General features: G+C 43.8%; 1 protein-coding gene across 1 annotated transcript in view; it reads right to left on the reverse strand.

Annotated features, from left to right (window-relative positions):
* Window positions 1-11,353: 11,353 nt before the first annotated feature.
* The window catches only part of MLC1 (modulator of VRAC current 1), a 96,213-nt gene continuing 79,984 nt past the window's right edge, over window positions 11,354-27,582 (reverse strand). Inside the window, exons 8-12 of the mRNA XM_029616705.1 lie at window positions 19,716-19,832; window positions 17,500-17,556; window positions 15,013-15,135; window positions 13,430-13,597; window positions 11,354-11,448 (exon numbers count right to left, since the gene is read on the reverse strand). Coding sequence (XP_029472565.1) covers window positions 11,374-11,448; window positions 13,430-13,597; window positions 15,013-15,135; window positions 17,500-17,556; window positions 19,716-19,832 — 540 coding nt within the window. The 3' untranslated portion in view covers window positions 11,354-11,373. The remainder of the gene's footprint in view (window positions 11,449-13,429; window positions 13,598-15,012; window positions 15,136-17,499; window positions 17,557-19,715; window positions 19,833-27,582) is intronic.

Below are 27,582 nucleotides of genomic sequence, written 5' to 3' on the forward strand. Positions count from 1 at the left end.
AAGCATTGCGGATCCGTAGCGTCAAGCCAGCCCGGGGACACCAGGACCAAGAGGCAGAGAGAAGCCGCTGCTGCAACTGTCCATCAGAGCCGAAGGGAGTTGCTCCCAAGGTAAAGAGGGTGGAGCGAGGGGCGAGAAGAGGCACGAACACAACAAAGGTGTTGCATATAGGGAAAAATAACCCTTGCTGTAGTTACACAATGTTAGGTTCCATATTAGGAGCTACCACCCAGGAAAAAGATCTAGGCATCATAGTGGATAATACTTTAAAATCGTCGGCTCAGTGTGCTGCAGCAGTTAAAAAAGCAAATAGAATGTTAGGAATTTTAGGAAGGGAATGGTTAATAAAACGGAAAATGTCATAATGCCTCTATATCGCTCCATGGTGAGACCGCACTTGGAATACTGTGTACAGTTCTAGTCGCCACATCTCAAAAACAAAACCCCCCCAAACTCTTGCAGAGAGTCACTAACATTTTGAATTTGTTTCTTCTTTTAGGCATACTAAGGGTCTGGGGTGGTCATGCTTACTATTTCTGCCAGAGCATCTAATCTTAAACCTTCCTTCTCATCTTGTTTTGTTTGGTCAGTAGAAGCTTATATTCATAATAGAGCAGGAGAGGCATGTGGATCCATTAAGCCAGGACCAGGAGAAATATCAGAAAGTAAATATCTCCTATATTCAATCAATTAATGTTGCAAGTGCAGGTATTTTCGGTATCATGGGAAGTAAATACTCCTATCTGAGTTGTACTATTCACTTCATCAAACCAGTGTCCTGTCAGCCACAAAATCTTGTATTTCACCGTTGACCAGCAGTGATAAATTAGCCATGATACATGAGTGTTGTCATCTGGTGCCAAATGGACCCAGCTGTCATAGCTCAGTAAAGGTTACTGAGCATGCATGATGGTTCCCACCTGCACACCACCTTATGTGCCCCTCAGACTGTTTTTATCAGAGCTTCTGCACAAGCGTGTACCCTCTCTGTTTTAAAGGTTTTTTTTCCTCATCTTTTTTTCTCTTCTTGGTGGGCTCTGAAGGGTAAATGCTGACATGAGTCTGGGCATCAGAGCTAGTCCTTCACCTGAAGCGGGCCTTCCTCAGGATCTTGGCATTTGGACCTGGACTGAGTTTCCTCATCCTCTGTTCCCCACATTGTCAGTGGAGCACCTCCACTGTGGTGCAAGTTCCCAGATCCATCACAGGTCATGGATTGAGAAAGGCAAAAAGGTCTTTGATGCTGGAGGGACATAGTGTAAAGCACCCAAGCAGAGCCCATCCCCAGGGCAGACTCTATCAGAGTGAAAGAATAGAAGTTGGTGCAGAAACAAGGCCATATTTAATACCAAGGAAAGACTATGCCACATTGGAACAGATGCCATCTTTAATGGCGTGGAAAGTTCCCATGGCACCAATGCACCTTTTATAAGGGCACAGTTTGTCACATCAGTGTGTTGCACCCGTTCTAAGGCATCATCTTTCTCAGCGTGGACACTTGTGGCAGCAGAAACTATGGCACTGTCTAGTTAGGAGATCCCAGCACAGAAGAATCAAGAGTCCAGTTTCCTCAGAATGGAGCATCTTGGAGCCAACCAGGATGCCATTTTTGTAGCTAAGTACTTTGGCAGTATTGTAACAAAGTGAAGAAGAATCCATATGTTCCCTTTGTTTAACTGCCAACTCACTACCCCATTGCTCTGTACCTTTACCTGCTGTACTTTAACCTGATTTACCTGTCCTTTCCTGTACATATACCTGACCATGATGTTGATCTTTGTACTACCCATCTAAACTATCCCTCCTGTCAAAATTTGTAAACCGTTGTGATGGCATAACCGAATGACGGTATATAAAACTCGATAAATAAATAAATAAGATATAGTTGCAATGGAGACGGTGCAAAGAAGGGCAAACAAAATAATAAAGTGGATGGAATAGCTTCCCCTATGAGGAAAGGCTGAAGAGGTTAGGACTTTTCAGCTTGGAGAAGAAACAGCTGAGGGGGGATATGACAGAGGTGTTTAAAATCATGAGAGGTCTAGAACGGGTAAATGTGAATCAGTTATTTACTCTTTTGGATAATAGAAGAACTAGGGGGCAATCCATGAAGTTATCATGTGGCACATTCAAAACTAATCATAGAAAGTTCTTTTTCACTCAAGGCACAATTAAACTCTGGAATTTGTTGCCAGGGGATGTGGTTAGTGCAGTTAGTGTAGCTGTGTTTAAAAAAGGATTGGATAAGCTCTTGGAGGAGAAGTCCATTACCTGCTATTAATTAAGTTGACTTAGAAAATAACCACTGCTATTACTAGCAACAATGACATGGGATAGACTTAGTTTTTGGGAACTTGCCAGGTTCTTATGGCCTGGATTGGCCACTGGTGGAGACAGGATGCTGGGCTTGATGGACCCTTGGTCTGATCCAGTATGGCATGTTCTTATGCCATACTGGCTCAGACCAAGTGTCCATCAAGCCCAGCATCCTGTTTCCAACAGTGGCCAAACCAGGCTACAAGTACTTGGCAAGTACCCAAACATTAAACAATAGCAGTCAATGGATCTCTCATCCAAGAACCTGTCCAAACCTTTTTTAAACCCAACTGCACTAACCATATCCTCTAGGAACACATTCCAGAGCTTAATTATGCATTGAGAGAAAAATAATTTTCTCCGATTAGTTTTAAATGTGCTACTTGCTAACTTCACGGAGTGATCCTTAGTCCTTCTATTATCCGAGTGAGTAAATAACAGATTCACATTTACCCGTTCTAGACCTCTCATGATTTTATGGGCCTCTATCATATCCACCCTCGGCCTTCTCTTCTCTAAGCCGAACAGCCCTAACCTCTTTAGCTTCTTTGTTTCTTCACCAGTTTTAAATAAATGTCATCCATTTCCCATTTTACCAACCTTGATAATGTTCCTTTGTGGAAAGCAGTTAATGTTAGTTGAAAGCATGGTTCTTTAGGCAGCTTTAATTAATAATAATAATGGTATAACCTCAATTGAAGTATAAGTGATTTCTCTGTGTTTATTATTTCCATTTAGGTACCAATCACTTTGGGTCTTTTTTTATCATAGAAACTTTGAGGTTAAGACTGTACAGTACAGTAATCTATGAACTCCACAACACAATAAGCATAATTATAACACTATGATAAATTTACTCGTGAAAGTACCTTGGTACACTCGGTCATGACCTACTACTCTAAAATGATTATGTCTAATGATACATTGTAACCGAACCTTTGACGGCACCTGATTAGAATGTACTATAGTACACTTTTACCTACATTAAATATGTGCCTACATGTAAACAGTTGCGATGGTATATAACTTAGCGACGGTATAGAAAAGATTTAAAATAAAATTAAAAAAAATACATTTAGTCCCATTTCTGGCTAGATTTAAGTCATTATCCAGCTAAAATATAGCCAGATAAAAAAGAGGCAAGCTGGGGGCATCTCGGGGAGGAGTTAGCCGAATAACCTAACTTAGCTGAATTTCTATTATAACCAGCTAGGTTAGCCAGATAAGTTTAGACTTGCTTCAGAGCAGGTCTAAAATTATCTGGCCTTGTGTGCCAATCACCACAGTTTCAACTATTTTTGGAGGGGGGGCATGGTCTGATTTACCTGTATACGATGTTTGGCGAGGTGGGGGGAAAGAATCGGGCTGCAGGCTATTTTACTCCCCCCTCCCCCTTTTGATGGTATGCTAGTTAACCGGCCACGCAAGACCTGGATAACTTTAAACCTAACCAGCCATATTTAAAAGCTAGCCGGTTAGGTTCACAGTTATCCAGCTAAAGATAGCTGAATAACTTTAAATGAGAATATTCAGTGGGATGTATATCTCACTGAATACGGAGGACAAATTATCCAGCTAACTTTAGCCAGATAACGTTTTCACTAAACGGCCTATTGAATATGATCCCCATTGAATGTGACAGCAGATAAGGATCAACTGCTTCCTTTTGTAAATACATAGACCTCAGTTGTTCTCTGGCTTTCCCTTCTTTTCCTTGCAACTACAAGGATTCTTTGTGATTATTCCATACTTTCTTGAATTCGGTTACTGTCCTTACCTCCACCAACTCCAATGGAAGACCATTCCATGCATTCAACACCTACATTTCATGTATGCATTACTTACAGTATGTACACAATGCCTTTTTAATTTATGTAATCTGCTTTGGGCCTACCTTTAGGAAAAGATGGACTATCAAATGCTTATACATTAATTTAATTAAATTTGAATGTCTCTCTCGTATCTCTCTCTCCCCTTCTTTCTTCTAGGGGTATACACATGTAGGTCCTCAAGTCTCATTTCTTTGGGCTTTCGGTGTAGACTCTGGACCACCCCTACTCTGTCTATATTCTTTTGGCAGTACTGCCTCCAGAACTGGTCATAATATTCCAAATGGGGTCTCACCAATGCCTCTTATAATTTTATTTCAATGTCACCTCAGGTAAGATTTTAAAAAGTAATAGATCATCTGTGATGTCTGTCTGCAACATTTCATTTTTACATGTCCTGCAGGTTAGTATAATCAATTTCAACATGGATAACAAATTGCTCAATTTTTCCTGTAATTTTCCATTATATGAACTGCACGCTGTTAGTTTTGAGCTTTTTCTCTTTTTTGTACTGACTTCCTTTTTTTTCTCATTTCTGGTATAACAGTGTGTAGATCTGGCTGGTAAGATGCTACCTTAATCTGTTTTCACTTACACTCAGTTCAGTAAACAGTCCTAAGCTTGCTGTCTTCACAGTATACTTCCCAAGCCTACCTATTTTCCAAGTTTCCCTGTACGTACCCAGATCAGTCCAGACCATGGGTTGAGCCTCCTGTCCAGCAGATGGAGACAGACCAAAACTGAAAGGGTATCCTATATCAGGACAGAGCCTACCCTGCATCCCTTCAGTATTTGTCTGTCTCCAGCCGATGCCGGCAGCTCACCCTGCGGTTCCCTGGCTTTTTATTTTGCCTTTACCCTGTGGGGTTCTTTTTCTTCTATTTCTTTCAAGATCAAGCAAGTATTCTTGTTCCTTCTAAATTTAAAAAAAAAAAAAGTTCTTGTCAAAGTTTGAAAAGGCTCCTCGCTCTTGGGGAGCCTAGGGGGGCTTGCCCCTTGTGTTATGCAGCCTAGGATCTTTCCCCGGTTAACCTTTGTTGGGACGATACTGGTGGTCCAGTCACGCCCCCTATATAGCTGCCTCTTTCCCTGGACGCTTAATCCCCCGGCCGTGCCTGCAGGGAAGTTCATTCCCCTGCATTTCAAAGTACAAAAAAAAACAGAATTAAAGCACTACATCTTTAAGGGTGTTTCTCATTACTTGGCAGCTTATGTTTTACAGAAAAGAAGCAAGCAGGGTTCATTCTCCTGCACCCGCTCCTCAAGGCAGCACAGCTCAGCTGTTTTTCTTTCTCTGCCTCGCGGCTCTGCTTACTTCATGCCACGTTCAAATCTCTGCCTTGCCTGCGGGGAGCCCGCATTGCGGCTCTCCCGTGAAGGGCTGTGTGCGGGGTGCCTGCCGGGGGTGGGGGGGAAGGCCCCTCCCTGGCAGCGATGAAGCCAGTGACCAGGGGTTGGTCCTCCCACCACATGGCCAGGCTGTTCCCGAGTTGGCAAACCGCGGGAACGGCGAACATCTTGGGAATCACTGCAGCTCCCGATTCGGGGCTGGAGGAGGGAGAGGGGCCCGATTTTAATATTTCTCCTCCTGATTTAAGCCCCGTGCAGACTCAGGATGCGGGTCCTGACCCCCCTCAGGAAAATCCAGGCCACGTTTTTCTTTCGAATTTGTGCTATTTATGCACAAATCTTATTTGGCTAGTTTACAAGAGGAGGAGGAACCACTCCCAGGTTCTCCTCCTGCTAAAATCCCAAGGATGCCCTCCCCACTTGCTTCCCCGGATGCGCAGGGTCCTTTAGGGTGCGGGTGGTCCCTGGGGTTCCCCCCCCTCCGGATCCACTGGCTCCTCCTGCGGCTCCAGACCAGGATACGGATGTGGATTTGTCGGGGACAACCCCTCCTCTTGAAAGGGATGACCCTCAAGTTCTCTGCTTATTTCAGAGGGAAGAGCTGGAGCCGCTTATTCCTTTTATCCTTCAGGAGCTGGGAATTGAGAGTCCTTCAGTGGATACGCTCATGGCCGTGATGCCGGCTCACGTGGACCCAGTCCTGGCGGGACTATGGGCTCCTCCATGCACTTTCCCGTTCCATCCCATGCACAAGCTACTGCTTCTCCGGGAATGGGAAGCTCCCGAGTCGGGGCTCCAAGTGGGGAGAGCTATTGATAAGCTCTATCCTCTCCCCGAAGATTGCCTGGAAATGCTTAAAATTCCCAAGGTGGATTCTTCTGGGTCTGCGGTTACTAAGCATACCACTATTACGGTGGTGGGAGCCACCGCTTTGAAAGATATTCAGGACCGCAAACTCAAATTCTATCTCAAGTGTATCTTCGAGGTTTTGGCACCCAGAACCTCCTGTCTGCAGAGGCGGAGCAGGCTGAAAGGTTGGAAGGTGCTATAGCGTATGGGGAAGATGCTCTTTACGACTTGTTCCGCGTCCACGCGAAAGCGATGGTTTCTGCGGTGTCGGCCAGACGCCTCCTCTGGCTGCGCAATTGGTCGACAGACTCTTCTTCCAAGTCGTAGTTGGGCACACTTCCTTTTAAGGGTAAGTTGCTTTTTGGAGAGGACCTGGAACAGCTTATTAAATTCTTGGGTGAGAACAAGGTCCATAAGTTGCCTGAGGACCGCCCGAAACCATTGAGAGCTTTTTTCCCTACACGTTCCCGCTTTAGGGGCCAGCTAAGGTATAATACTCGTGCGTGAGGGGCTTTCTCTAGAGGAAATTCCTCCAGATCTCAGTCCTGGTCGCACAATGAAGCTCTGGAATTTGTTGCCAGAGGATGTGGTTAGTGCAGTTAGTGTAGCTGGGTTCAAAAAAGGTTTGGATAAGTTCTTGGAGAAGTCCATTAACGGCTATTAATCAAATTTACTTAGGGAATAGCCACTGCTATTAATTGCATCAGTCTACAACAGCCACTTATTCAAGGGAAATCCTTGCTCGGTGGTTTTTTGTACGGCAGCTATATTCAAGGATAACCACTTTTTAGTTATCCCTCTTACTAGCCCCGTATATTACTCTTTATTATTCACACTTTATGTTCATTCTTCTTTTTTCTCTTTTTCTTTTTTACTTTTACTTTTATTATCCCTTCTCCCTGGCTGCTTATCCGACCCGACCATTAATTTTTCTTCTCATATACTTATCTAGGCTGCCGCCCTCATTGCTTCTTATGGGTCTGGATTCGCCTGGTGAATAATTAATTGTATCAGTGGCATGGGATCTTCTTAGTGTTTGGGTAATTGCCAGGTTCTTGTGGCCTGGTTTGGCCTCTGTTGGAAACAGGATGCTGGGCTTGATGGACCCCTGGTCTGACCCAGCATGGCAATTTCTTATGTTCTTAACAAGGCACCGGCCAATATTCCATCTATTTCATGGTGCCGAAAAAGGACAGTTCCTTCCACCCAATCTTGGACCTCAAGAGAGTCAACCGGGCCCTCAAGGTACCACATTTTTGGATGGAAACCCTGAGGGCGGTAATAGCGGCTGTTCGCTCCGGAGAATATCTGGCCTCTCTCGACTTGACGGAGGCTTACTTACACATACCGATCCGACGCGACCACCAGAAGTATCTTCGATTCAACATCTTGGGCCAGGACTTTCAGTTCAGGGCCTTGCCCTTCGGTCTAGCCACAGCGCCTCGCACATTTACCAAGGTCATGGTGGTGGTGGCGGCTGCTCTCTGACGGAAAGGGGTCCTAGTCCATCCTTACCTGGTCGATTGGCTCGTGCGGGCCAAGTCAGACTCTCTGCAGGCTGGCAGTCGACCGTGTCCTTGCTCTACTCACCTCTCTCGGGTGGATAGTCAATTTTCCCAACAGCAATCTGCAGCCCTCCCAGGTCCTGGAATTTCTGGGGGCGCGCTTCGATACCCAAGTCGGCAAGGTATTCCTGCTAGACGCTCGGGCGTTCAAGCTGATGGACCAAGTGGAAAATCTCCTATCTCTGCCACTTCCCAAGGCGTGGGACTACCTCCAAGTTCTGGGGACCATGGCTTTCACTATTGACCTGGTCCCCTGGGCTTTTGCTTATATGCGACCATTATAGAAAGCTTTACAATCCCGCTGGAAGCCAGTGTCAGAAAGGTTTCAGGCAACTCTCCCGCTCCCTGACTCTACCATCGTAGACATACAATGGTGGCTATCGCTAAAGCACCCCCTGAAGGGAATCTCCCTACAGATTCTGCAGTGGATTGTAGTCACGACAGATGCCAGCCTCTCCGGGTGGGGAGCAGTCTGCCAGTCCCAGGCTACGCAGGGATACTGGTCCCCAGTCCAATCGCCTGGAGGCCTGGGCGGTCCCGTCTGGCTCTCAAGGTTTTCCTTCCCCTGATTCGCCGCAAGGCGGTGTGCGTGCTCTCGGACAATTCCACCACGGTGGCTTATATCAATCGACAGGAGGCCACCAAGAGTCGCCTGGTGGCCCTAGAAGCCAGCAAGCTCTTTGCCTGGGCGGAGCACCACCTGGAGCGCTTAGCAGCTTCCCATATAGCAGGCAAGGAGAATGTGCAAGCCGATTTCTTGAGTTGTCAGCATCTCGATCCAGGTGAGTGGGAGTTATCCGACGGAGCGATGAATCTGATAGCAGGTGGGGTCCTCCTCACCTGGACCTGATGGCAACCTTGAGCAATGCCAAAGCTCCCAGGTTCTTCAGTTGCTGGAGGGAGCACTGCTCGGAAGGAGTGGATGCACTAGTCCTTCCCTGGCCCCGCGACATCCTTCTGTACGTGTTCCCTCCTTGGCACCTAGTGGGAAAAGTTCTCAGAAGAATAGAACTTCACAGGGGTCCGGTCATTCTCGTAGCACCCGAGTGGCCCTGCAGACCATGGTTTGCGGATCTGGTAAACCTAACGATGGACGGCTCTCTTCCACACCTGCTACGGCAGGGTCCTGTATTTTTCGACCAGGCGGATCGCTTCTCTCTAGCGGCCTGGCTTTTGAACAGCGGAGACTAAGAAAGAAGGGATATAAGGACGAAGTTATATCCACTCTACTGCGCACCCGTAAGACTTCTACTTCGCTCGCCTATGTTCGGGTTTGGAAAGTTTTCGAAACTGTGCGGAATCCAGTGTGTCGGCGCGTTCTGCCCTGGTTTCTTTGGTTCTTTCCTTCCTTCAGAGAGGCCTCTCTAAGGGCCTATCCTTCGGTTCACTTCGGGTACAGGTGTCCGCTCTCGGCTCCCTCTTAGGCAATATTGATGGCTACGCGGTTGCGTCTCATCCAGATGTTGTCCGGTTCCTCAAGGGCGCCAAGCATTTCAATCCGCCTATCCGTTCCACTTGCCCTTCGTGGAGTCTTAATTTAGTCCTTCGGGCTCTTTGCGAGGCACTTTTCGAATCTCTCTGCCGGTCTACTCTTAAGGATTTGATGCTCAAGACTGTTTTCCTGGTTTCTATCTGCTCCGCCAGAAGGGTATCGGAGATTCAAGCGTTATCCTGTAGGGAGCCCTTCCTGCGGTTTTCTGATTCAGGAGTTTCTCTCAAGACTGTACCTTCTTTCTTGCCAAAGGTTGTTTCTTCTTTTCATGTCAATCAGTCGGTGGAGCTTCCCGCATTCTCTCCTAAAGATATCGTGGGTGAGGTTGGGGGTGATCTTCGCCACCTTGATGTAAAACGCGTTTTACTGCATTATCTTCAGGTTACCAATGACTTCGGGTCTCAGATAATCTCTTTGATGTGTGGAGTGGCCCAAATAGGGGCAACCAAGTTTCTAAGACTACGATCGCTCGGTGGTTGAAGGAGGCGATCTCGTCGGCCTATATCTGTCAAGGCCGAGTGGTTCCGGAGGGCCTAAAGGCTCATTCCTTGTGTTCTCAGGCTACTTCTTGGGCGGAGAGTCAGTCAGTCTCTCTGCAGGAAGTATGCAGGGCAACTAAATGGAAATCCCTGCATAGCTTTGCTCGACATTACCACCTTGATGTACAGGCGCCGGTGTTTGGTTCCTTCGGTCGGCAGGTGCTTCGAGCGGGACTATCTCGGTCACACCCTGTGTAGGGAAGCTTTGGAACATCCCATGGTCTGGACTGATCCGGGTACATACAGGGAAAGGAAAATTAGTTCTTACCTGTTAATTTTCGTTCCTGTAGTACCACGGATCAGTCCAGACGTCCTTCCCTGTACTTTTCTGCCATCCACTCGAAGCTTTTTTTCATCTGTGATTATCCTTAAAGGCACCGGAAGTAACTGTTCTGATGACAATGGATATTTATGCAAGAGCGATCATTTACAGAGTCCATTCAATGTTTTCAATTGTTAAGTTTTTCTGAGTTCCCTAGTTAGTAGATTGAGTTCTCTTGTTACTTGTTTGACCTTTTACTGGTTGTCTCTATGCTTATCTGCTTTGACAATGGTTATACTGAAGGGATGCAGGGTAGGCTCTGTCCTGATATAGGATACCCTTTCAGTTTTGGTCTGTCTCCATCTGCTGGACAGGAGGCTCAACCTATGGTCTGGACAGATCCGTGGTACTACAAGAATGAAAATTAACAGGTAAGAACTAATTTTCCTATAATGCCTAATTCATTAAAATTAGACATTACCCAAATAGTCTTTATTTCCTTTATGCGAGGGCTAATAATGAGTATAATCTCCTCAGTGAGCTATATTTTTGGCTTTCCCAATCAGTTAAACTAAATAAGTTAGGTTTAAATGCATACAAGATACGCTGAGGCCCAATAAGCCTGTCTCAATGAGACTTCATAAGCTTTGTGCTATAAAGTAAGAACTAATACAGTTTTCTTTGAGTATTTGTTCTACCAGTCACTTATTCTAAACATCTCTTGTAACAATGACACTTATTTTACACAGAAGTAACAAGTCAGGCAAAACGGTGCAAAACCCCTACAACAGAGAAGAATAAGCAAGACGAATCAGTTCTGAGACCTCATAACTTTACACCAGCATTTTTATCATGCGGCAGGACTCAGGAATCATGTCTGCAATATTTTGTTGAGAATTTCTCTCATAACAGATTGTGTCCTGCAAAAAGCAGGATCGAGAATATTTTCTATGGAGTAGACTGTACAAACGGTAAGATACATGTCACGTTTCATATGATTGCCAATAAGAAAAAAAACTGCTGTACACATTTTTAACAGCATATGAAAAGAACATATATCATGTTGTTAACTGATCCCTCTATAGCTGTTAAAATGGAGAAAGTTAAAGTAACTTTGAATTCAAGCTCCAACTACTAAAGCATTGTGTTGGCTGCCCTGCTCTCATCTCTATTACTGTGCCATCTGTACCACAACAGCCTTCCATGCTTTGTCCTTGTCAAAGTCCTTCATTGTGCTGTTGGATATCTGAAGGTAAAGAAGAGACAAACAAGTTTCACATTTTTCATCTTTTCAATGGCACTTTTCATGGAATGTGTGTATACAATGTTGAGAAAAAGTTTGAGAACCCCCTAGGATGGTCTATATTTTAGCACAATTTTTACTCAAAACATAATTAGATCCTAATCTAAATCCTAAGAGAGAACGATAACCCCACTGAATAAATAACTCAGACAAAAAGAATATATTTTGATTATTCAACAAAAAGATAATGTGAAAAAGTACTGTATATTATAAATATTATATATATATATATATATGCACATAGGGAGTGCAATTTGAAAAGCTGATTCCACACGTAAAGCAGTGGGCTTTTACAAAAATCGCCTGCCTGATATGCAGCTAAAAATATGCAGATACAGCATGTATGTATGTATTTATACCCCTATACCAGAAAGGAATTCAAGTGGATGGGGTTAGGGTGGGGCTCGAAGCTAATGTGCATACTTAAAAAAAATATGTACATTTTACTGGGAAAACTACCTGCACATATTACAAGGTATAAGTGAGTGCAGGCAGTTTTCCAAAAGTAATTTTCAAAGTGGAAGTATGCACATACTTTCGCTTTCAAAATTAGTGTAAAAACTATCAGCAGGCTGTGCACTCTAAGAAGCGGATATTCATAGGATTTATCCCAATAATTTTTGGAATTATCCAGACAAAACCAATATTTAAATATTTTCCCCACTGATTTGCTACATTTTGTTTGGGTAGCTCATTATCCACACAAAATTTAGCTGCATAAAAGGAGGTGGTGATGGAGGCGTTTCAAGGGCCTGGTTAAATTCTAGTCAGTCAGCTCTGGTATTCAGTGCTAGCCGGCTCACCAGCCTGCTGTATATTGACCTATTTGAAAATTACATTCAGATGAGCAATTTTCAAACCTCTTCCATGACTAAATAGAAGGGATGTGTGATAAGAGCTTTGAAATTGTCCTCTAAATCCAAATGCACAGATCATAAGTGTTTCAAATTACTTTATTCAGAACTTTAAACATAGTACCTGATTCACTAAGGGTTTTTCCCATATATACAAAATGGGAGAAAAGCCTTAATGAATCTGACCCGAAGTATGCTACAGAAGGAATATGTCCCCCAACATGGTCCCATGTTTCGCCCAAAGGCTGCGTTAGAAGGGGACATCCGAGGATGGGAAGTCTCAGCTCTCTAACAAATAAATAAATAAATAAAACACTAGTTACTACAAGGACAAAAATAAGGACAAATAAATACAGCAGTTTTGAAACCGAAGCCATGAGTTATGTTGCTTTAAGTTTGTTTTTATGTTTTTTACTTCATTGTAAATGTTATGAGTGTACACTATGTAACCTGCTCCGAACCTCATAGAAGCAAGATATAAATTATTTTAAATAATAAAATAAATAAACAACTGTTTACTCATGGGAAAAGCCCTGCTGAACATTTCCCCTCCCCCTCTCTGTAGACAAAAGTACCCATGCTGTTCACAGCATGGGTACTTTTACCCAAAACAAAAAGGGGCAGAGTCAGGGGAAATGGGATAGGGGAAGGAAAGTCCGTGAGGAGCTATCATTTTGAAAACCCTGTATGAATTTTCCTTGGGTACATCTAACTCTGGTTCAAATGGACATATTGGTCCTGCTGTCCCCCGATGTCTGGATTTTCAAAGGGAATCCGCCTTTGAATATGTGCTGGCATGTACTCACGGGCCCACAACCACCATAGGCTGGCTAAAAATAGTCAAAATAGAGCTGCATATATCTACTAGCACTCTTTATTTATTTGATTTATATTCCACCATTCAGCCACTTCAAAGCAGATTACATTCAGATATTATAGAAATAATAAGTAATAGTGCTAAAGGATTGCAGTCTCTCTTATGGCCAAGTCATTCAGCAGTTTGCAACAAATTACTGTTATAGAAAAATTCCTGAAATGTTGCATATTTCAGCTTGCTGCTAATCACTTACCTCCACTGTTCGGTGATCCTGCCTGTTTCCTTGTGATGAATTCCATGATGGGTCACGCATTTTCATTTCAATTTTGTAGCTTACAGCATGTACAACGGTGGCAATAGTAAGGAAGGCCTGCATTAGCAGCGCCAGCATCAACAATAAAAGGAGCACATCATAAGACTGCTGGAAATAAATTCACATAAAGGATGCTTAGTAAACCAATTTTCTTCAAATTCTATATTCCTCTTTTCTGATTTTATTACACTTGAATCAAGGAACACATAAAAATAAGTGTCATTGTACAAGTTTGCCCTGCCCTAAATTTCACACAGCTGATAATGGGATATACCATTTCAGGGCTGCACAGTGGGCCTCAAGTGCAATAGCTGTTTGCCCCTAATAGAAACAGAGAATATAATGGCAAATGAATCCCATCGTCTGCTTGATTTACTTCCTAGTACAATGCCATAGATTCCACTTGATCTTTAGTTTCCCTTCACAACTAGGGAACCTGGGGGCTTATCTCATGCTTTCTGGAATTTGATGAGATTATTTTTTGTAACTAAAAAAAAGAATGTTTTTGTGGTATCAGTGACTTTCCCATAATGCACAACATGCTCTATTGTTTCATAATAGTATCATACTAAAATTACCAGTATGTTGATTGTTATCCCTTAATGTACCATTCCAGTACACCTATGTGTATCTGGAAGAATGAACCCAGACACCAAGAGGATACATTCCCATGTAATCAGCTGCTTTTTGACAGTGCTGATCAAACAAATGTCTTTTAATTTTTAAGATGTTGCTTTTATTGCTCGGTGGGCCGCGCTCATTCTAACTGCTGAGGCGGGGTGGGAAGCCAATGCAGCTCCAAGGGCAGTTCTTCTTCAGGCTGCAGGGGTGGGGTGAGAGGCCGATGTTTTGTTTTCACAGCTCATGCTCTCCCTAAATGCAGTGGAGGAAGTTGATGCTGCTTGGCAGGGTGTGCTCCTGACGTCTGGGGTGGGAGGCCAATGCTGCTTCTTGCATCTCCATGGGCCCTTCTGCTCCTGACTATGCATGGGCGGGGACAGCATTGATTTTTTTTTTTCCTTGTCCTGATTTGGGGGCCGCCGCCACCACTCCCCCACCCCCCAAACTCCAGAAGCTGGTAGAGCAGTTCTTCTCCCCCTCTCAGCTGAGCTCTTGAGGCGCCAAGCCTCTATCAGTAGAGAGGAGGCCTGCGCATTGTGATGGCATCCATTGTGGATGGTGCCTATGGCCGAGGCCATATCGGCCATAGGCTAGCTATGGCTGTGAGGAATACATATCCTCAGGAAACATGTCAACATTGCTCATTTTTTGAGTCAGCGAACTAGAAATGCTTCTTTAATTCTATTAGCTTCTGCTCTTTAATTCTATTAGCTTCTGCTGAAGCCCAAGGCTAAGGAGTGTTTCACAGAACAAAGACTCCTATATTCCCTTTCCTAGCACAATCAGTGGTGCTCTGACAATTTCAGAAATGTTGTTTGGCAAATAGATTCTGTCCTAAAGTTACCTTACACTATGAATGAACCCCAGTTATCAGAAAAAAAAAAAGGTAAATGGACACTTACCTTGACGGTTGGAGGGTAGTTTTTAAACATCTCGACAATTTGCATGATGCTGAAGGACAGGTATCCCGAAGCAGTGAATAGTAATGAGGATGTGACACTGCTAGTGACAATCAGAACCTCAACCTGGAACAGAGCCTCAGTCAGAACCCCAGCTTATAAACATGACCTTTAATACTTTACAAAAGAAAAACGATTTTAAAAACTCATCTCTGAAAAGTCTAGTAGTGATAATATCCCAAAGTAAAATTCCCATTTTTGTATATACAAAAATTTGTGTCTGAAAATGTTCATTAGCCTAATAAAGATGTTATGTTTGAAGTCAAAGTATAATTTTTCAAATTACCCAGACATATCCCAGCTTTCAATTTTACCACCCCTCCGAGTGGATAAATTCAGCCAGGCAAACTATTACCTGGCTAAAACTGAACTGGATAAAAAGAGGCAAGGCTGGGGGGCTTTTGGAAGTGTATCTAAAATGTATACCGCTAGCGCCGATATTCACCACTACCCAGATAAACTTAGCTTGATAAATCTGGTTGGAGAAAATACTGTCATAAAGTTACAGGGAAAACATGGTGCTCTCCTTTTGTATTACAGTATTTAGGTTAGTCGGGGAGACATTTCTGTTAATATTTTCTTAAATATTTAAAAAAGCTGAGCAATATGAAACAATCTAGGGGGAATGTAGAGGTTTAATGTCTGAAAATATCTCTCATGCATATTTGTTATAGATACCTGACACATCTGGTTTTCAGGCTAAGGCTCTAGAACCGGGTTGGGAAAAGGATTTAGCTAGCATTTTAAATTTAAAGCAGCTTTACTACAGTAGGCAGGTTCTTCAAAACAGCAGTGAATCTGTTTATTTGCTTCACAGCTTCCTTTTTAGATCATTCCTAGATAATTTTTCTTTTTGTGTCCTAAATATATTGAGGTCAGTATTCAGAGGCGTTTCCCCACATAGCTCACAAGTTATCCAGCTAAATGCCAACTTTTTAATATTTTGGACACATTTCATTTCGTTTCAGCTCATTTCATTTATTTTTTATGTACTACTAATCAGATACAAGATCTGCCCAAGGCAGTGGATAGCAGTATACAACAGCCTAAAATTTAGCCAGATAATGTTGGGGCATTCCATGGCAGAGTTAAGTTAACCAGATAAGTTATCCAGCTAACTCCATTTACCTGGCTAACTCTGATCATGCCAAAGTATATTCATTTAATGTTGCAATCCAGCCAGTGACTGAATAATTACCCCCTTTATTTCTTATGGTTTCACACTGTGTTGTAATGAAAGGTGTATGTGCTTTTTTTTTTTTTACTATGGCTATGCCGCATAGTACACAGGCAGATAGCAAACTGATTTGTCTGGCTAATTTCCCTTCCTGTTCTAGGCTCTGATATTTAATTTTATCTGTGAACAGAGAAAGATGCTGAAGTTTAGCTGAGATGCCACCATTTTGTATTAATCCTCCAGACCTTCCTATGATATCTCTCTACTCATTTCTTCCCGCAGATAATTTTAGGAGTCTGGTGATACCTTGTGAACCAGAATATAGGGGGAGATTTACTATACCACAATATTTTACCGTGGGAGGGGTGAAATATCATGGAGGAGTGGTCTTGTGATATTTCTCCCCTCCCCAGGAAAATATCACAGCAGTATTACTGCATTGTTTATTATTGCAGAAAAAAAAAAAACTCTACGATAAAAAAAATAGTGTGGCAGAGCCTGGAAAAAACATGTGATGGCAGCCCACTTCAAATAGGCCCCCATCATTTTAAAGGGCCACAAGGCCCAAAACACCCTCCTTCCTCCTGAAAAGAAACCAGACCCCCCTGGGACTCAAGAAAGACCATGGTTTTGCCACCACTTAGCCGGATAAATGTTGAATTATCCGGCAAAGTGGCAGCAGCAAAACTGAGGCTAGATAGCCGGATAAGTCAGTGTTCCTGACTTCTTTTTTTTCCCTCCTTTTTTTTTGGGGGGGGGGGGGGTGTTAAGTGCCAGCATACTAGCACTGGAAACTTAACTCCATCTCTGACCAAGAGTTAAGTTTCCAGCGTAGGGAAACCTCAATGATTGCCAGAGCACCTCTCTGCATTGGGGAATACTACTTAATGCTCTCAATTGTAGGGGATTTCCACGCAAGGCTGCTAAGCAGTACTCCCACTCTGGAACATGTATTTTCTGCATGCAAAAATCCTTCCTGCATTGGCAGAAAATGCACACTGAAGTTCAGGGAGAAAGGTGCGTTTGGCTGAATGCATCTTTCTGTATCGGCCACTAAATAGAGTGGGAACCATTGCACTGTATAATAAGCCGTCTACCGGTATGTCAGCCTATCTTATTCTAAGCACCTGATGCCTACCATAATTTTTATCTCCACTAAATCCCATTATAAATTCTCTCATAAAACCAGTATTTCACAACCGTATTCAAAATGTTCCCTTCAACAGCTGGCCCTCTGATACATATTTACTTACTAAACATTTACTGGGATATTCAGCTGCCACGTGACTTGCAATAGCAGTTGGAAAACACTACAAAAGAATTCACACTGTTAGGAAACAGCAGAAATTGTCAAATATTTTACAAAAATGTGTATATTCTTAAAACTGACTGTATAAAACGAATTGATATAAATGGTAAAATTCCATGTTTCATGCCTAAACTGATACAGCATATGAAACAAACTCATGTATTAAGTCTTATGTTTGTTTGATATGTTCACGTCTGAATAGAGAATCCAGGAGCAATTACCTGAAATTAAATCTTTTTTAACCATACTCGCAGTATTTTAGAGTAAATGGTAAAATGAAAAAATAATCTACAATACACATTCCTAGAGAAAAACTATTATGCTCAGAATTCAAAATGGCTAATTCCCCAACAAAGTGAAATTGTCTGTCTGCCTGCCTGCCTGGACAGCAAGTGGTAGACTCAAGTGGACTATAAGATGAATGACCTTGAAGCTGCTGCTAAAGCAGCTGTGGCAGCAAGTCTTGCCTCACTGTGGAAAGATGCAATTACGCTTACATCACCCTTAACAGCAGGCTTGGGAATAACATGCACAGAGCAGCAGTTACTAAATGGACCATGTTGGTTTTTACTGTATCTGCCATCATCTACTACTGTCATTCGCTGCTTTGCTGAAAACTGCTGGAGCTGTGGCTACAAAACGGATGCTTCCAAGAAGCAGCAGGAAGCCACTTTCAAGCTAAGCTATTTCAAGACCCTTTTTCAGTCTTAAATTTGTTCCCTAGACAGGCTAGTAGACTCGACTGGATAATGAGTCATCTTGTATTTTGAGCATAAGGTTTCCCATGTGAACAAAATTGAGCTGAACTACTAAAAGATGCAGAAAATCCAAACAATATGACTACACAAAAGCTTTTGTTCAGTTTCATTAGCTTTTGTCCTCCTTCTAGGTCACATTTGCCCCTGCATCATCAACCTGTGAATTGGCTCTCAAGAAACAGAGTCATTAATTTTTTTGTGTAGTTCAATAACAGAAAACATGTTTAAGATAATTGCATGATTATAAAATTTGCTTTAAACATTTTGTAGCAGGACTTATTTTAAAAGCAATACTTAGACTTTGGGTACTAGAGGCAGGAAATGTTTGGTCACTTCTACAGATAAACCTTTTCTTCAGAGTTCAAAGCTGGCAAAATGAGGTCAAATAGCCAATTGCTTTTACTGGGAAAATAACCCTCAGGTCAGGGTTTTCCCATCTGTGAATGTAGAAAGAAGCTTAACTGCAACTAAGCAAAGAGCAAGCACAAAGAATCAATGCACTTCTTTCATTTGAAAGAGTTAAACTGTATGTGGACCAGGCTTGCTCTTAAACAGTGAGAGGCCACAGGGTTCTCCACAAGAGGAAGAAGAAGAATCTCCAAGGACCTCCAGTGGATACATTTCAAAAGTCTTGGTTTCTCTCAGATAAAATTCCACACACCTGGTTTGGTTTACGCGCCCAAAGAATATCCTTTTACTTACAGGTAAATAGCTGGCATGTATTTACAAAAGAATAAACCGTCTATTTGCATCCATCCAACAGATGGATTAGCATTTCTCAGTACGGTTCAATCATTGTTTTCTGCAACTTTATAACAGCAGGACAAGTACTGCTCTCAAACTCAATCTTAAGTTCAAGATTAGTAGGAAAAAGTATCTTAACTAGCATAATCTCCATTTACATCCAACCCAATCAGTTAAATTAAGCGGTGATCATTACCAGGCCACACAAAATAGTTTCTACTTCTCACTCCTCTCCCATTGGAACATAACCAATGTTAGACCAGGAATTTTGGTTCCAAGCTGAAAGGTAACGAGAGATCCCATATCCCAGTGATCTCACTACTTCAGTGAGCTCACTTTAAAAGTAAATGTTTTTCCCTAGAATATTTAAATGAAGATTCTCTGGGGAAAGACAATCTCTAGTTACTATCTCTCTTCTAACCTGGAAAAGATCCACTTTGCTTGTTCTCCCTTCCTTCAAACCTCTGGGGCAGAGCTCCTCTGCTCTTCTCCTGGGAATGAGCTAGTGATTTTCCCACAGGGGTTTCTGCATACCTCCTACTGGTAGAAATCACCTCCCGCTCACCTATTGGAATGCACAGGACTGAACCACTCCGGGCGTGAGAATGAGCTGGGCTTTAATAACACAAAGGGGCCTTACACATGTATTTATACTTACAGCCACTAAAATCCAAAATAGTGTCACTGAAATGTAAGGGCTAGGGTCTAAGGCATCTGCGTTCAAAGCAATGATTCCACCAAAAACTGCAGCAATCCCGACAATCACCTCAATCACCTGAGGAAAAAAGAACAGAGTAAGGAGCGGCACAACTGCACATCTGACCTAGAACATTCATTCCATGAGTATATACCGGACACAGACAGTGGTGGAGGGAGTTTGATGACTGCCCATCTATTTTTAAATTAAAGAGTGTCCTTAGGCTATCCCACTGATAGTTATGCCACTGCTTGAGCAACTGTGGCCTGTGCTGGCTGCAACTTGGCACTTTTTTAGTTGGGTACAGGGCTTTTTTCAAGGTGCACTGAGTACTGGCAACTTTTCCTCCACCTGTTAAATAGCCCTGTGGGCCCTAAAAAAAAAATGCATCTGGTGCTGCCTCTGCTCCCCTTCCCTGTGTCCTCTCTTCTGCCAGGGAAAGAGAGACTGCAGCCTGGGCAAAGAAGTGGAAGAGAAAAGAGGACTCATGCTGGGCCCATGGGAAAAGAGAGAAGGGATTCAGCCTGCCTGCTGATAGAAGGGTGGTGAAAGACAGTGAGGACCTGGGGAGATGGGAGAGAGGGCAAAGTAGTGCAAGGGGGTGAGAAATGATGCTTGGGCCACCAAGCCCCTATCATTGTTCTTTTGTGTGGGTTGAGGGGGAAGGAGATATTATGTCGGGGCCACTCAGCCTCTATCATCATCCATGTGTGTGGGAAGAAGCCACTGATCCACCGTCATGGTTGTAAAAGGAGAATGTTATGTTGGGATCCAAAATGTCCAGACAACAAAAGCAGAAAAAGTCTTTTTCTTTTTGTTTAGTGATTCAAATATTTCAGCTTTGGGAATCTGAATATGCAGCATCTCAGATATCTTTGTATTTTGCATGGTACAGAAGGAAATGCATATTTCTTTCTATTTCTCCAGTTGCACTGCATTCAGAGTCTGGTTTCTTGAGGTTTCCAGTTCAATTTTTGTCTGTATATTTGTATTTATAATTTGTGGTCACTTATTCTATATTTGGTGAGGGTCTATCTATGTTTTGTCTGTGTATTCTTCTAGTGTTCAGTCCAGCTTGTTCTGTTTTCCCAGGAGGAGGTGTATTGGTGTTCTAGAGTTGAGTGTAATATTTGCACTGCTGTTATTTCACAGGCTCTGCAACCAGTTACAGGGGGCAGGAGTCTGGGTGGTTACCCCTTCCCATCCCATACCCAAGGAGGGCCTGTATATGAGTACCTGTACCTTTTTTCCAGAAAAAAAAGCACTGACTATGTATACAGTGGATATATCACAGACCATACACTTAAGCAGTACAATTCATCTACTGATTTGCATGGGAATACTTAGAATATTTTTAGGCTCAGGGTTGTGTACTATGGCAGTGCTAAACCAAAACTTTGGAAGCAAGACAATCTGACAAATGGGTATACAGTCCACAGAAAGAGGGAAAATTTCAAAGTCTTTTTATGTCCTAATGGCAGCAACATTCCTTAGTAGGGGACCAAGGTTCCCTCTAGAACCTGGCACATGCACTCCCTGAGTCCCATCCACATCTGTCAAGTGTTGTGAGAGAGCTAGCTTTTCCTTTCCCTGCAATTGTAAATGCTGCCTTCACAGTACCATGGGGATATTTTTCAACCAGCAGCAACTTGTAAACCAAGAATTGCCAAGCCCAGGGAATGCATTCCAGTCAGATATGTAAGAGGAGATAGTATGCTTGGGAACTCCTATTAATTAGTACTAAATCCCAATGGTGGTGGCAACACAATAAATAGAACTGGGGTCTAATTATTCACTATGATCCAATAGCTAGAGCCCATCCTTGATATTCACTGGCCAACAGCTCAGTCTTCCTAGCATGTAGACAGATGGACTCAGGACCAGTGGGTTTATGCTCCCCTGCAAGCAGATGGAGATGGAGCAAACTGACCTCACAGTATATATACCCCTGCAGTGACCCCAGCCTACCAGTATTTTCTGTCTCCAGCATATAGTGGACGTGCATCTCCCCTATGGGGACTGCTTTGAGCTTTTTGGAAGAAGAAATTTGAAATTCTAAATTCAGGAAAAGAAAGCCCTGCTCTCTTGCGGTGATACCTAAGGGTCCCTCTCCCAGTTGAGGTGATTTCTGTGGTTCCTCAGAAGTGTGCCTTGGTCCAGTAGCCGGTTCCCAGGGTGGACTTAGCTGCTTGTACAGCTGAAAGACAGCGGGTACAGAATGCCAAGTGCATCAGTGACGACAGATGCCCTCTCCCCCCACAGCCGGAGGCCATCTCTGCGCTCAGCTGGTAAGCACTGAGCTCTGGTAAATTTTCAAAAAAAGAAAAAGAACTTTACCTACAGAGTCAGTTAGGTGGTTTTTAGGCCTTCCTTCGGTCTCTGTTCTTGGTGCGCCATCCCGACGTTGTTCCCAGTCCCATTGGAGTTAGGGGAACTGGGCGGCCTGGCGGGTTGAGCGGCCCAGGTAGGCTAGGCCCCGCAGTGGGGTTTTCTCGGCACGCTGTGTGGGAGAGGCCACAGCAGCGTTTTCACGCGCTTGTATGTGCTTTCTGCCCTCTACAGAACGTTGGTATATGCAGCATATGCGTTGTGAGCACTGCGCTAGGCGTGACTTTTGTGCGCATTACCTTTTTGAGTGTGGTGATACACTCCAGCAGGGCGCACTAGTGGTGCATGCGCTTTGCACTTTTATTGCTGGGGCGCCTATAATTTGTGCGCGCACATTTTTTGAGTGCGAGCCGTTTGAACGCAAAGTTACCGCTGCTCATGGCGCCGATAAACAAGAAGCCTTTCTCTTTCTGTTGCCTGTCATATTAGGGCTTCTTAGCCTGACCTGGCTTCTAACCTGTGTCAGCGCTGTTCAGATGCTCAGGGAGAGTGGTCTTCCTTGGATTTTGCTAAACCTGGATCCTCTCATTCTGATGATAGTCTGGTTATGGTTTTGGCTGGAAGTGCGCCAGATCTTGGTTCTCCCTTGACTGGCTCCTCCACTGGAGAGGACAGTTCTGTGAGACCAGCTCCAGTTCCTTCTGGGCTTGGTCTGGTCCCGGCTGCTTTTTCTTGGGTGGAATTTTTTCAAGGCTTACAAGCCTTTCTTCAGGCGCAGTCCTCTGGTTCCCCCATTTCAGGCTGGTCGGACCCTCAGCCAGTGGCTCCTCCCTCTTCCGGTCCTATGCTTAAGCGCCGGGGCTCGCCTCAGCCGAAGAGTCCCATTGGAACATCAATTGCCTGGAGGCCCAGGCAGTAAGGATGGCATGCTTGCAGTTCAGCCACAGGCTGCGGAATCAAGCAGTTCACATGATGTCAGACAATGCAACGACGGTGGCCTGTATCAATCGCCAGGGAGGAACCAAGAGTCAGCAAGTGTCGCAGGAAATAGGCCAGCTTATGGAATGGGCAGAAGTCATCTGCAGATGATCTCGGCCTCTCACATTGCAGGAAAAGACAACGTAAAGCGGGCTTTCTCAGCAAGGAGAGTCTGAACCCAGGAGAGTGGGTGTTGTCAGCCGAGGGATTTCAGCTGATTGTGGATCTTTGGGGCCTTCCATTCCTAGATCTTCTGGTGATTTCTCGAAATGGTAAGGTTCCTCGATTCTACAGCTGCAGGAGAGATCCATGGTCCCTGGGAATAGACGCTCTCATACAGGTCTGGCCGGAAGACAGATTTCTTTATGCCTTTCCTCCATGGCCCTTTGCTGGGCAGGATAATTTGCAAGATCAAAGGCCACAGGGGGATAGAACTCCTGGTGGCGCCAGATTGGCCCAGGCATCCGTGGTATGTGGATTTGCAATGACTCCTGGTGGAGGCCCCCCTTTATCTTCCGCCGCACATGGATCTGCTACAGCACAGACCAGTTCTTCACAAGGATCTGACTCGATTCTATCTTACAGTTTGGCCCTTGAGAGGGCTCGCCTGTTAAAGCGTGGTTATTCCTCTGCGGCGATTAACACTTTACTCCCTGCTCACAAGTTCCTTGGCTTATATGCGGGTTTGGAGAGAGTTTGAGGCCTGGTGTGAGGAGCAGGGTGTCCTTTTTCTTTAAGTTAAGATCTCTCTCATTCTGAATTTTTTGCAGGATGGATTGAATAAAGGCTTGGCCCTTTATTCCTTGAAGGTGCAAGCTGCAGCTTTGCCCGTTTCAGAGGCCTGGTGAATGGTGTTTCTTTGTCATCTCATCCTGATGTGGCCCGTTTTTTGAAGGGAGTGAAGCATCTTAGGCCTCCCTTGAGGTTATCGGTTCCATCGTGGAGTCTTAATTTGGTGCTGGACTTTTTGGCGAGCCCTACATTCCGACCACTGTGTAGCCTTTCCTTATGGTTGTTGACCCTGAAGACTGTGTTCCTGGTGGCAATATGTTCTGCGTGTCAGATTTCTGAGCTGCAGGCCTTGTCTTGCCGGGAGCCGTTCCTTCGGGGTGACTCCGGGGGTGTTACAGCTGCATATTGTTCCATCCTTTTTACCCAAGGTAGTCTCAGACTTTCATTTGAATCAATCCATCTCCTTGCCATCCCTGGATAAGGGCAGGGTTGCGGAGGAGTTTCTCCTTTTGTGCTCCTTGGATGTTGAGCGTCTTGTCGTGTGGTATCTGGAGGTCTATGAGTCTTTTTGAAAGACGGATTGCCTGTTCGTTCTCCATGGCGGGAGTAAGCAGGGCGCTCTGGCTTCGCGGGCTACTATAGCTCGCTGGATTAAGGAGGTGGTCACGGCCGTGTATGTGGATGCTGGAAAGCCGTTGCCAACTCAGGTTAGGGCCCATTCCACAAGGGCTCAGGCAGTGTCATGGGCGGCGGTTAGCCTGTTGTGTTCCGTCGATATCTTCCGAGCTGTGACATGGCCTCCTTACACACTTTTTGCAGGTTTTATCGTCTGGATATGCAGGCCCGGGGAGGATGCAGCCTTTGCACGTGCAGTGTTGACTGGATCGCAGGCAGCCTCTCATCCTATTGGGGAGTAGTTTTGGTACCTCCACTGGTCTTGAGTCCATCTGTCTACACACTAGAAAATGGAGAAATTACTTACCTGATAATTTCGCTTTCCTTAGAGTAGACAGATGGACTCAGCTTCCCACCCTCGGCTGCCGCTTGAGTGGGTCAATAGTCCTCCTGTGGGGCTCTGGGTCCCAAGGGATTACTGGGAAGTGTTCTTCCAGTCCCTAGCTTGGGGTACCTTGAATCTTATGTGAGTTCAGTATTTATGGTTGGTTGAGTACAGTTCTGGTTACCTGTTTTTTCATCATGTTTTTTAATCAAGTTTTTTGCTACTCTGTCCACAGTTGCTTTTGAAGAGAATATTGGCAGGCTGGGTCAGTGCAGGTTGATATATACTGTGACGTCAGCTTGCTCTGTCTCCATCTGCTGGCAGGGGAGCATAATCCCACTGGTCCTGAGTCCATTTGTCTACACTAAGGAAAACGAAATTATCAGGTAATTAATTTCTCCATTTAAGATACTTTTTTACCGTATATATGTACAAATTTACACCCACTGTTCAAGCAGGTGTAGTTTTGTGCATGTATGTCATCACCAGTTACACACATATCCATGAATTTTCAAAGCATATTTATGCACTTAAATACACTTGGAAAATTCTGGCAGAAGTCTACATATAAAATGTTCTTGCAGACTTTAGCCTATGCTGGCTGTTTGAAAATTACTCTCAAATATATTTATTTAAAAGGCTTATATACCGCTCAATCCAATGTTCCAGGTGGCTTGCATCAGAACAATCATAAAAGTATATAATGAAAATAATTTACAAATAAGCAGTCACAGAGAACATTAAAACAATCATAGGAACAAAAGAAAAAATAATCACAGTTTAGCATAAATTGTCTAATTCCCTTTACTAATTGTCTTTACCAACTCCTGAGCCCCTCTTTTTGGGTCCTTAAGCTTTTAGCACAGCTGTATGGATACAACAGGGCTTTAGATCATAACCAGATGATGAATTTGCTGAAACACTGACTGTTTTTTAAACTTTCTTTATTCAAAAGATTCAAATTGCAAATTACATTGCCAAGAAATGATCCAATTGTCAAAACTCATAATAGCACAATAACTATCAGCTCTTGTAACATCAGAATTGTCTCTTCTCGTTTTTCATTTTTAACTTTCTACACCCACAATTACCTCTATACATACTTACCAGCATAAACAAACATCCTTATTGACCATTACTCATTCACACCCTCACATACTTTCTCATTCACTCATAATTCCTCATTAGATCAACTATGCAATGTCACAAAAGTGGAGATAAAAGAATGAATGTCTACAAGCAAAGTACCAAAAAACTTAGTCCATAACAGAAGAGTTTCTTGCTTTGTGGCGCACCGTACTGAATCGGCCTGTTAGTTACTTGTTTGTTTTGCCAAGGTTGCAAGGTGGTGTTTGTGGGGGGATAGCCAGTGCCTGGTAACAAGTGTAAACAAGTGATATAATAATAGCATCAAGCTCTAGTCAGCAAAAGCATGCAATGCAAATACATATTTACAGTTTGTCAATACCTTTGTAATTTAGGAAAGGGGACATAGCATTTTGGTATATGCATACTTTGAATTCCCTTGGTGTCTGTCTGTGTGTTTTGGGGGGGGGGGTGACTGGTGAGAGGGGAAGTGACTTGGGTGAATGTATGGGATGTCAGGTGGGAGAAAGACTAGTTGGGGTAGTGGCTAGATAGAGAGATTCAACCTGGTGTGTGTGTGTGGGTGGGGTGACTTGTCAACCCATACAGTTAACCTAGTCACACCCCCCAACACATACATAACAGGCTGCCTCTCTCTCCCATGTCACTCCATACAGTCACTTCCCCTCTAACCAGTCCCACCCCACACAGAACTGGCTGCCTCTCTCTCACCAATCACAACCCCAAGCAGTCTCTCTCCCCCCCCATATAGTCACCCCAGTCACTCCCCCATCACCAGTCACCCCCACACACCAGGATGCCTTTCTCTCACCACTCACCAACCAGTCTCTCTCCCACCTGTCATCCCAGTCACTCCCCCTCTCACTAGTCATCACCCCAACCAGTCTCTCTCCCACCTGTCTCTCTCCCATCTGTCACCCCAGTCACTTCCCCCTCACCCAAATACACAGACACAAGGGGAATTAAAAGTATGCATATGCTAAAATGCCAGGGCCCCTTTCCTAAAATACAAAAGGATTGGCAAATTTTAAAACATGCAATTGCATTAAATGCTTTTGCTTATTCTGACTAGAACATGATGGTATTATTATATCATTTGTTTGTTTACATTTGTTACCAGGCACTGGCCATACCCCCTCAAATGCCACCTTGCAATCTTGGCAACACAAACAAGTAACTAAGGAGACGGCCAATGGGAATGCAAAACCATATCTCTAGCAAACTTCTCCTCAATTGACATTTTTTTTAACTTATTGGTAACATTTCTAGTTAGCGCGCACTAACATCCAGTTAGTGCGCACTAAGTCCGTAAATAGGAAACCTATAGTTAGTGCGTACTAACAGACTTAGTGCACACTAACACGAAATACTAATTTTCCAGAAATTTCATCTTTTTTTTGTTTCATGGCGCTCTGGAAATGAGACGAAATAGATAATTTCATTGCCATTATCTATTTCATTGAAAACAAATGCACATCCCTAAAAATGATTCACCATTAACTGTTCCTACAGGGATAGACAGGGCAGAGAAGTTTCCACCCAAAGTGTCAGGTTAGGCTTTTTTGCCAACAGTAATACTAAATATATAAAACGCCCCTCCAAAGCACTGTGCTGAGTATTCTCTGCATTCCATCCCAATATAATCAATTAAGCTGTGAGGTCAACCTGTTTCTCCAGGATCTG

The sequence above is a fragment of the Rhinatrema bivittatum genome, chromosome 9 (genome assembly GCF_901001135.1).
Source record: "Rhinatrema bivittatum chromosome 9, aRhiBiv1.1, whole genome shotgun sequence".
Lineage (NCBI taxonomy): Eukaryota > Metazoa > Chordata > Amphibia > Gymnophiona > Rhinatrematidae > Rhinatrema > Rhinatrema bivittatum.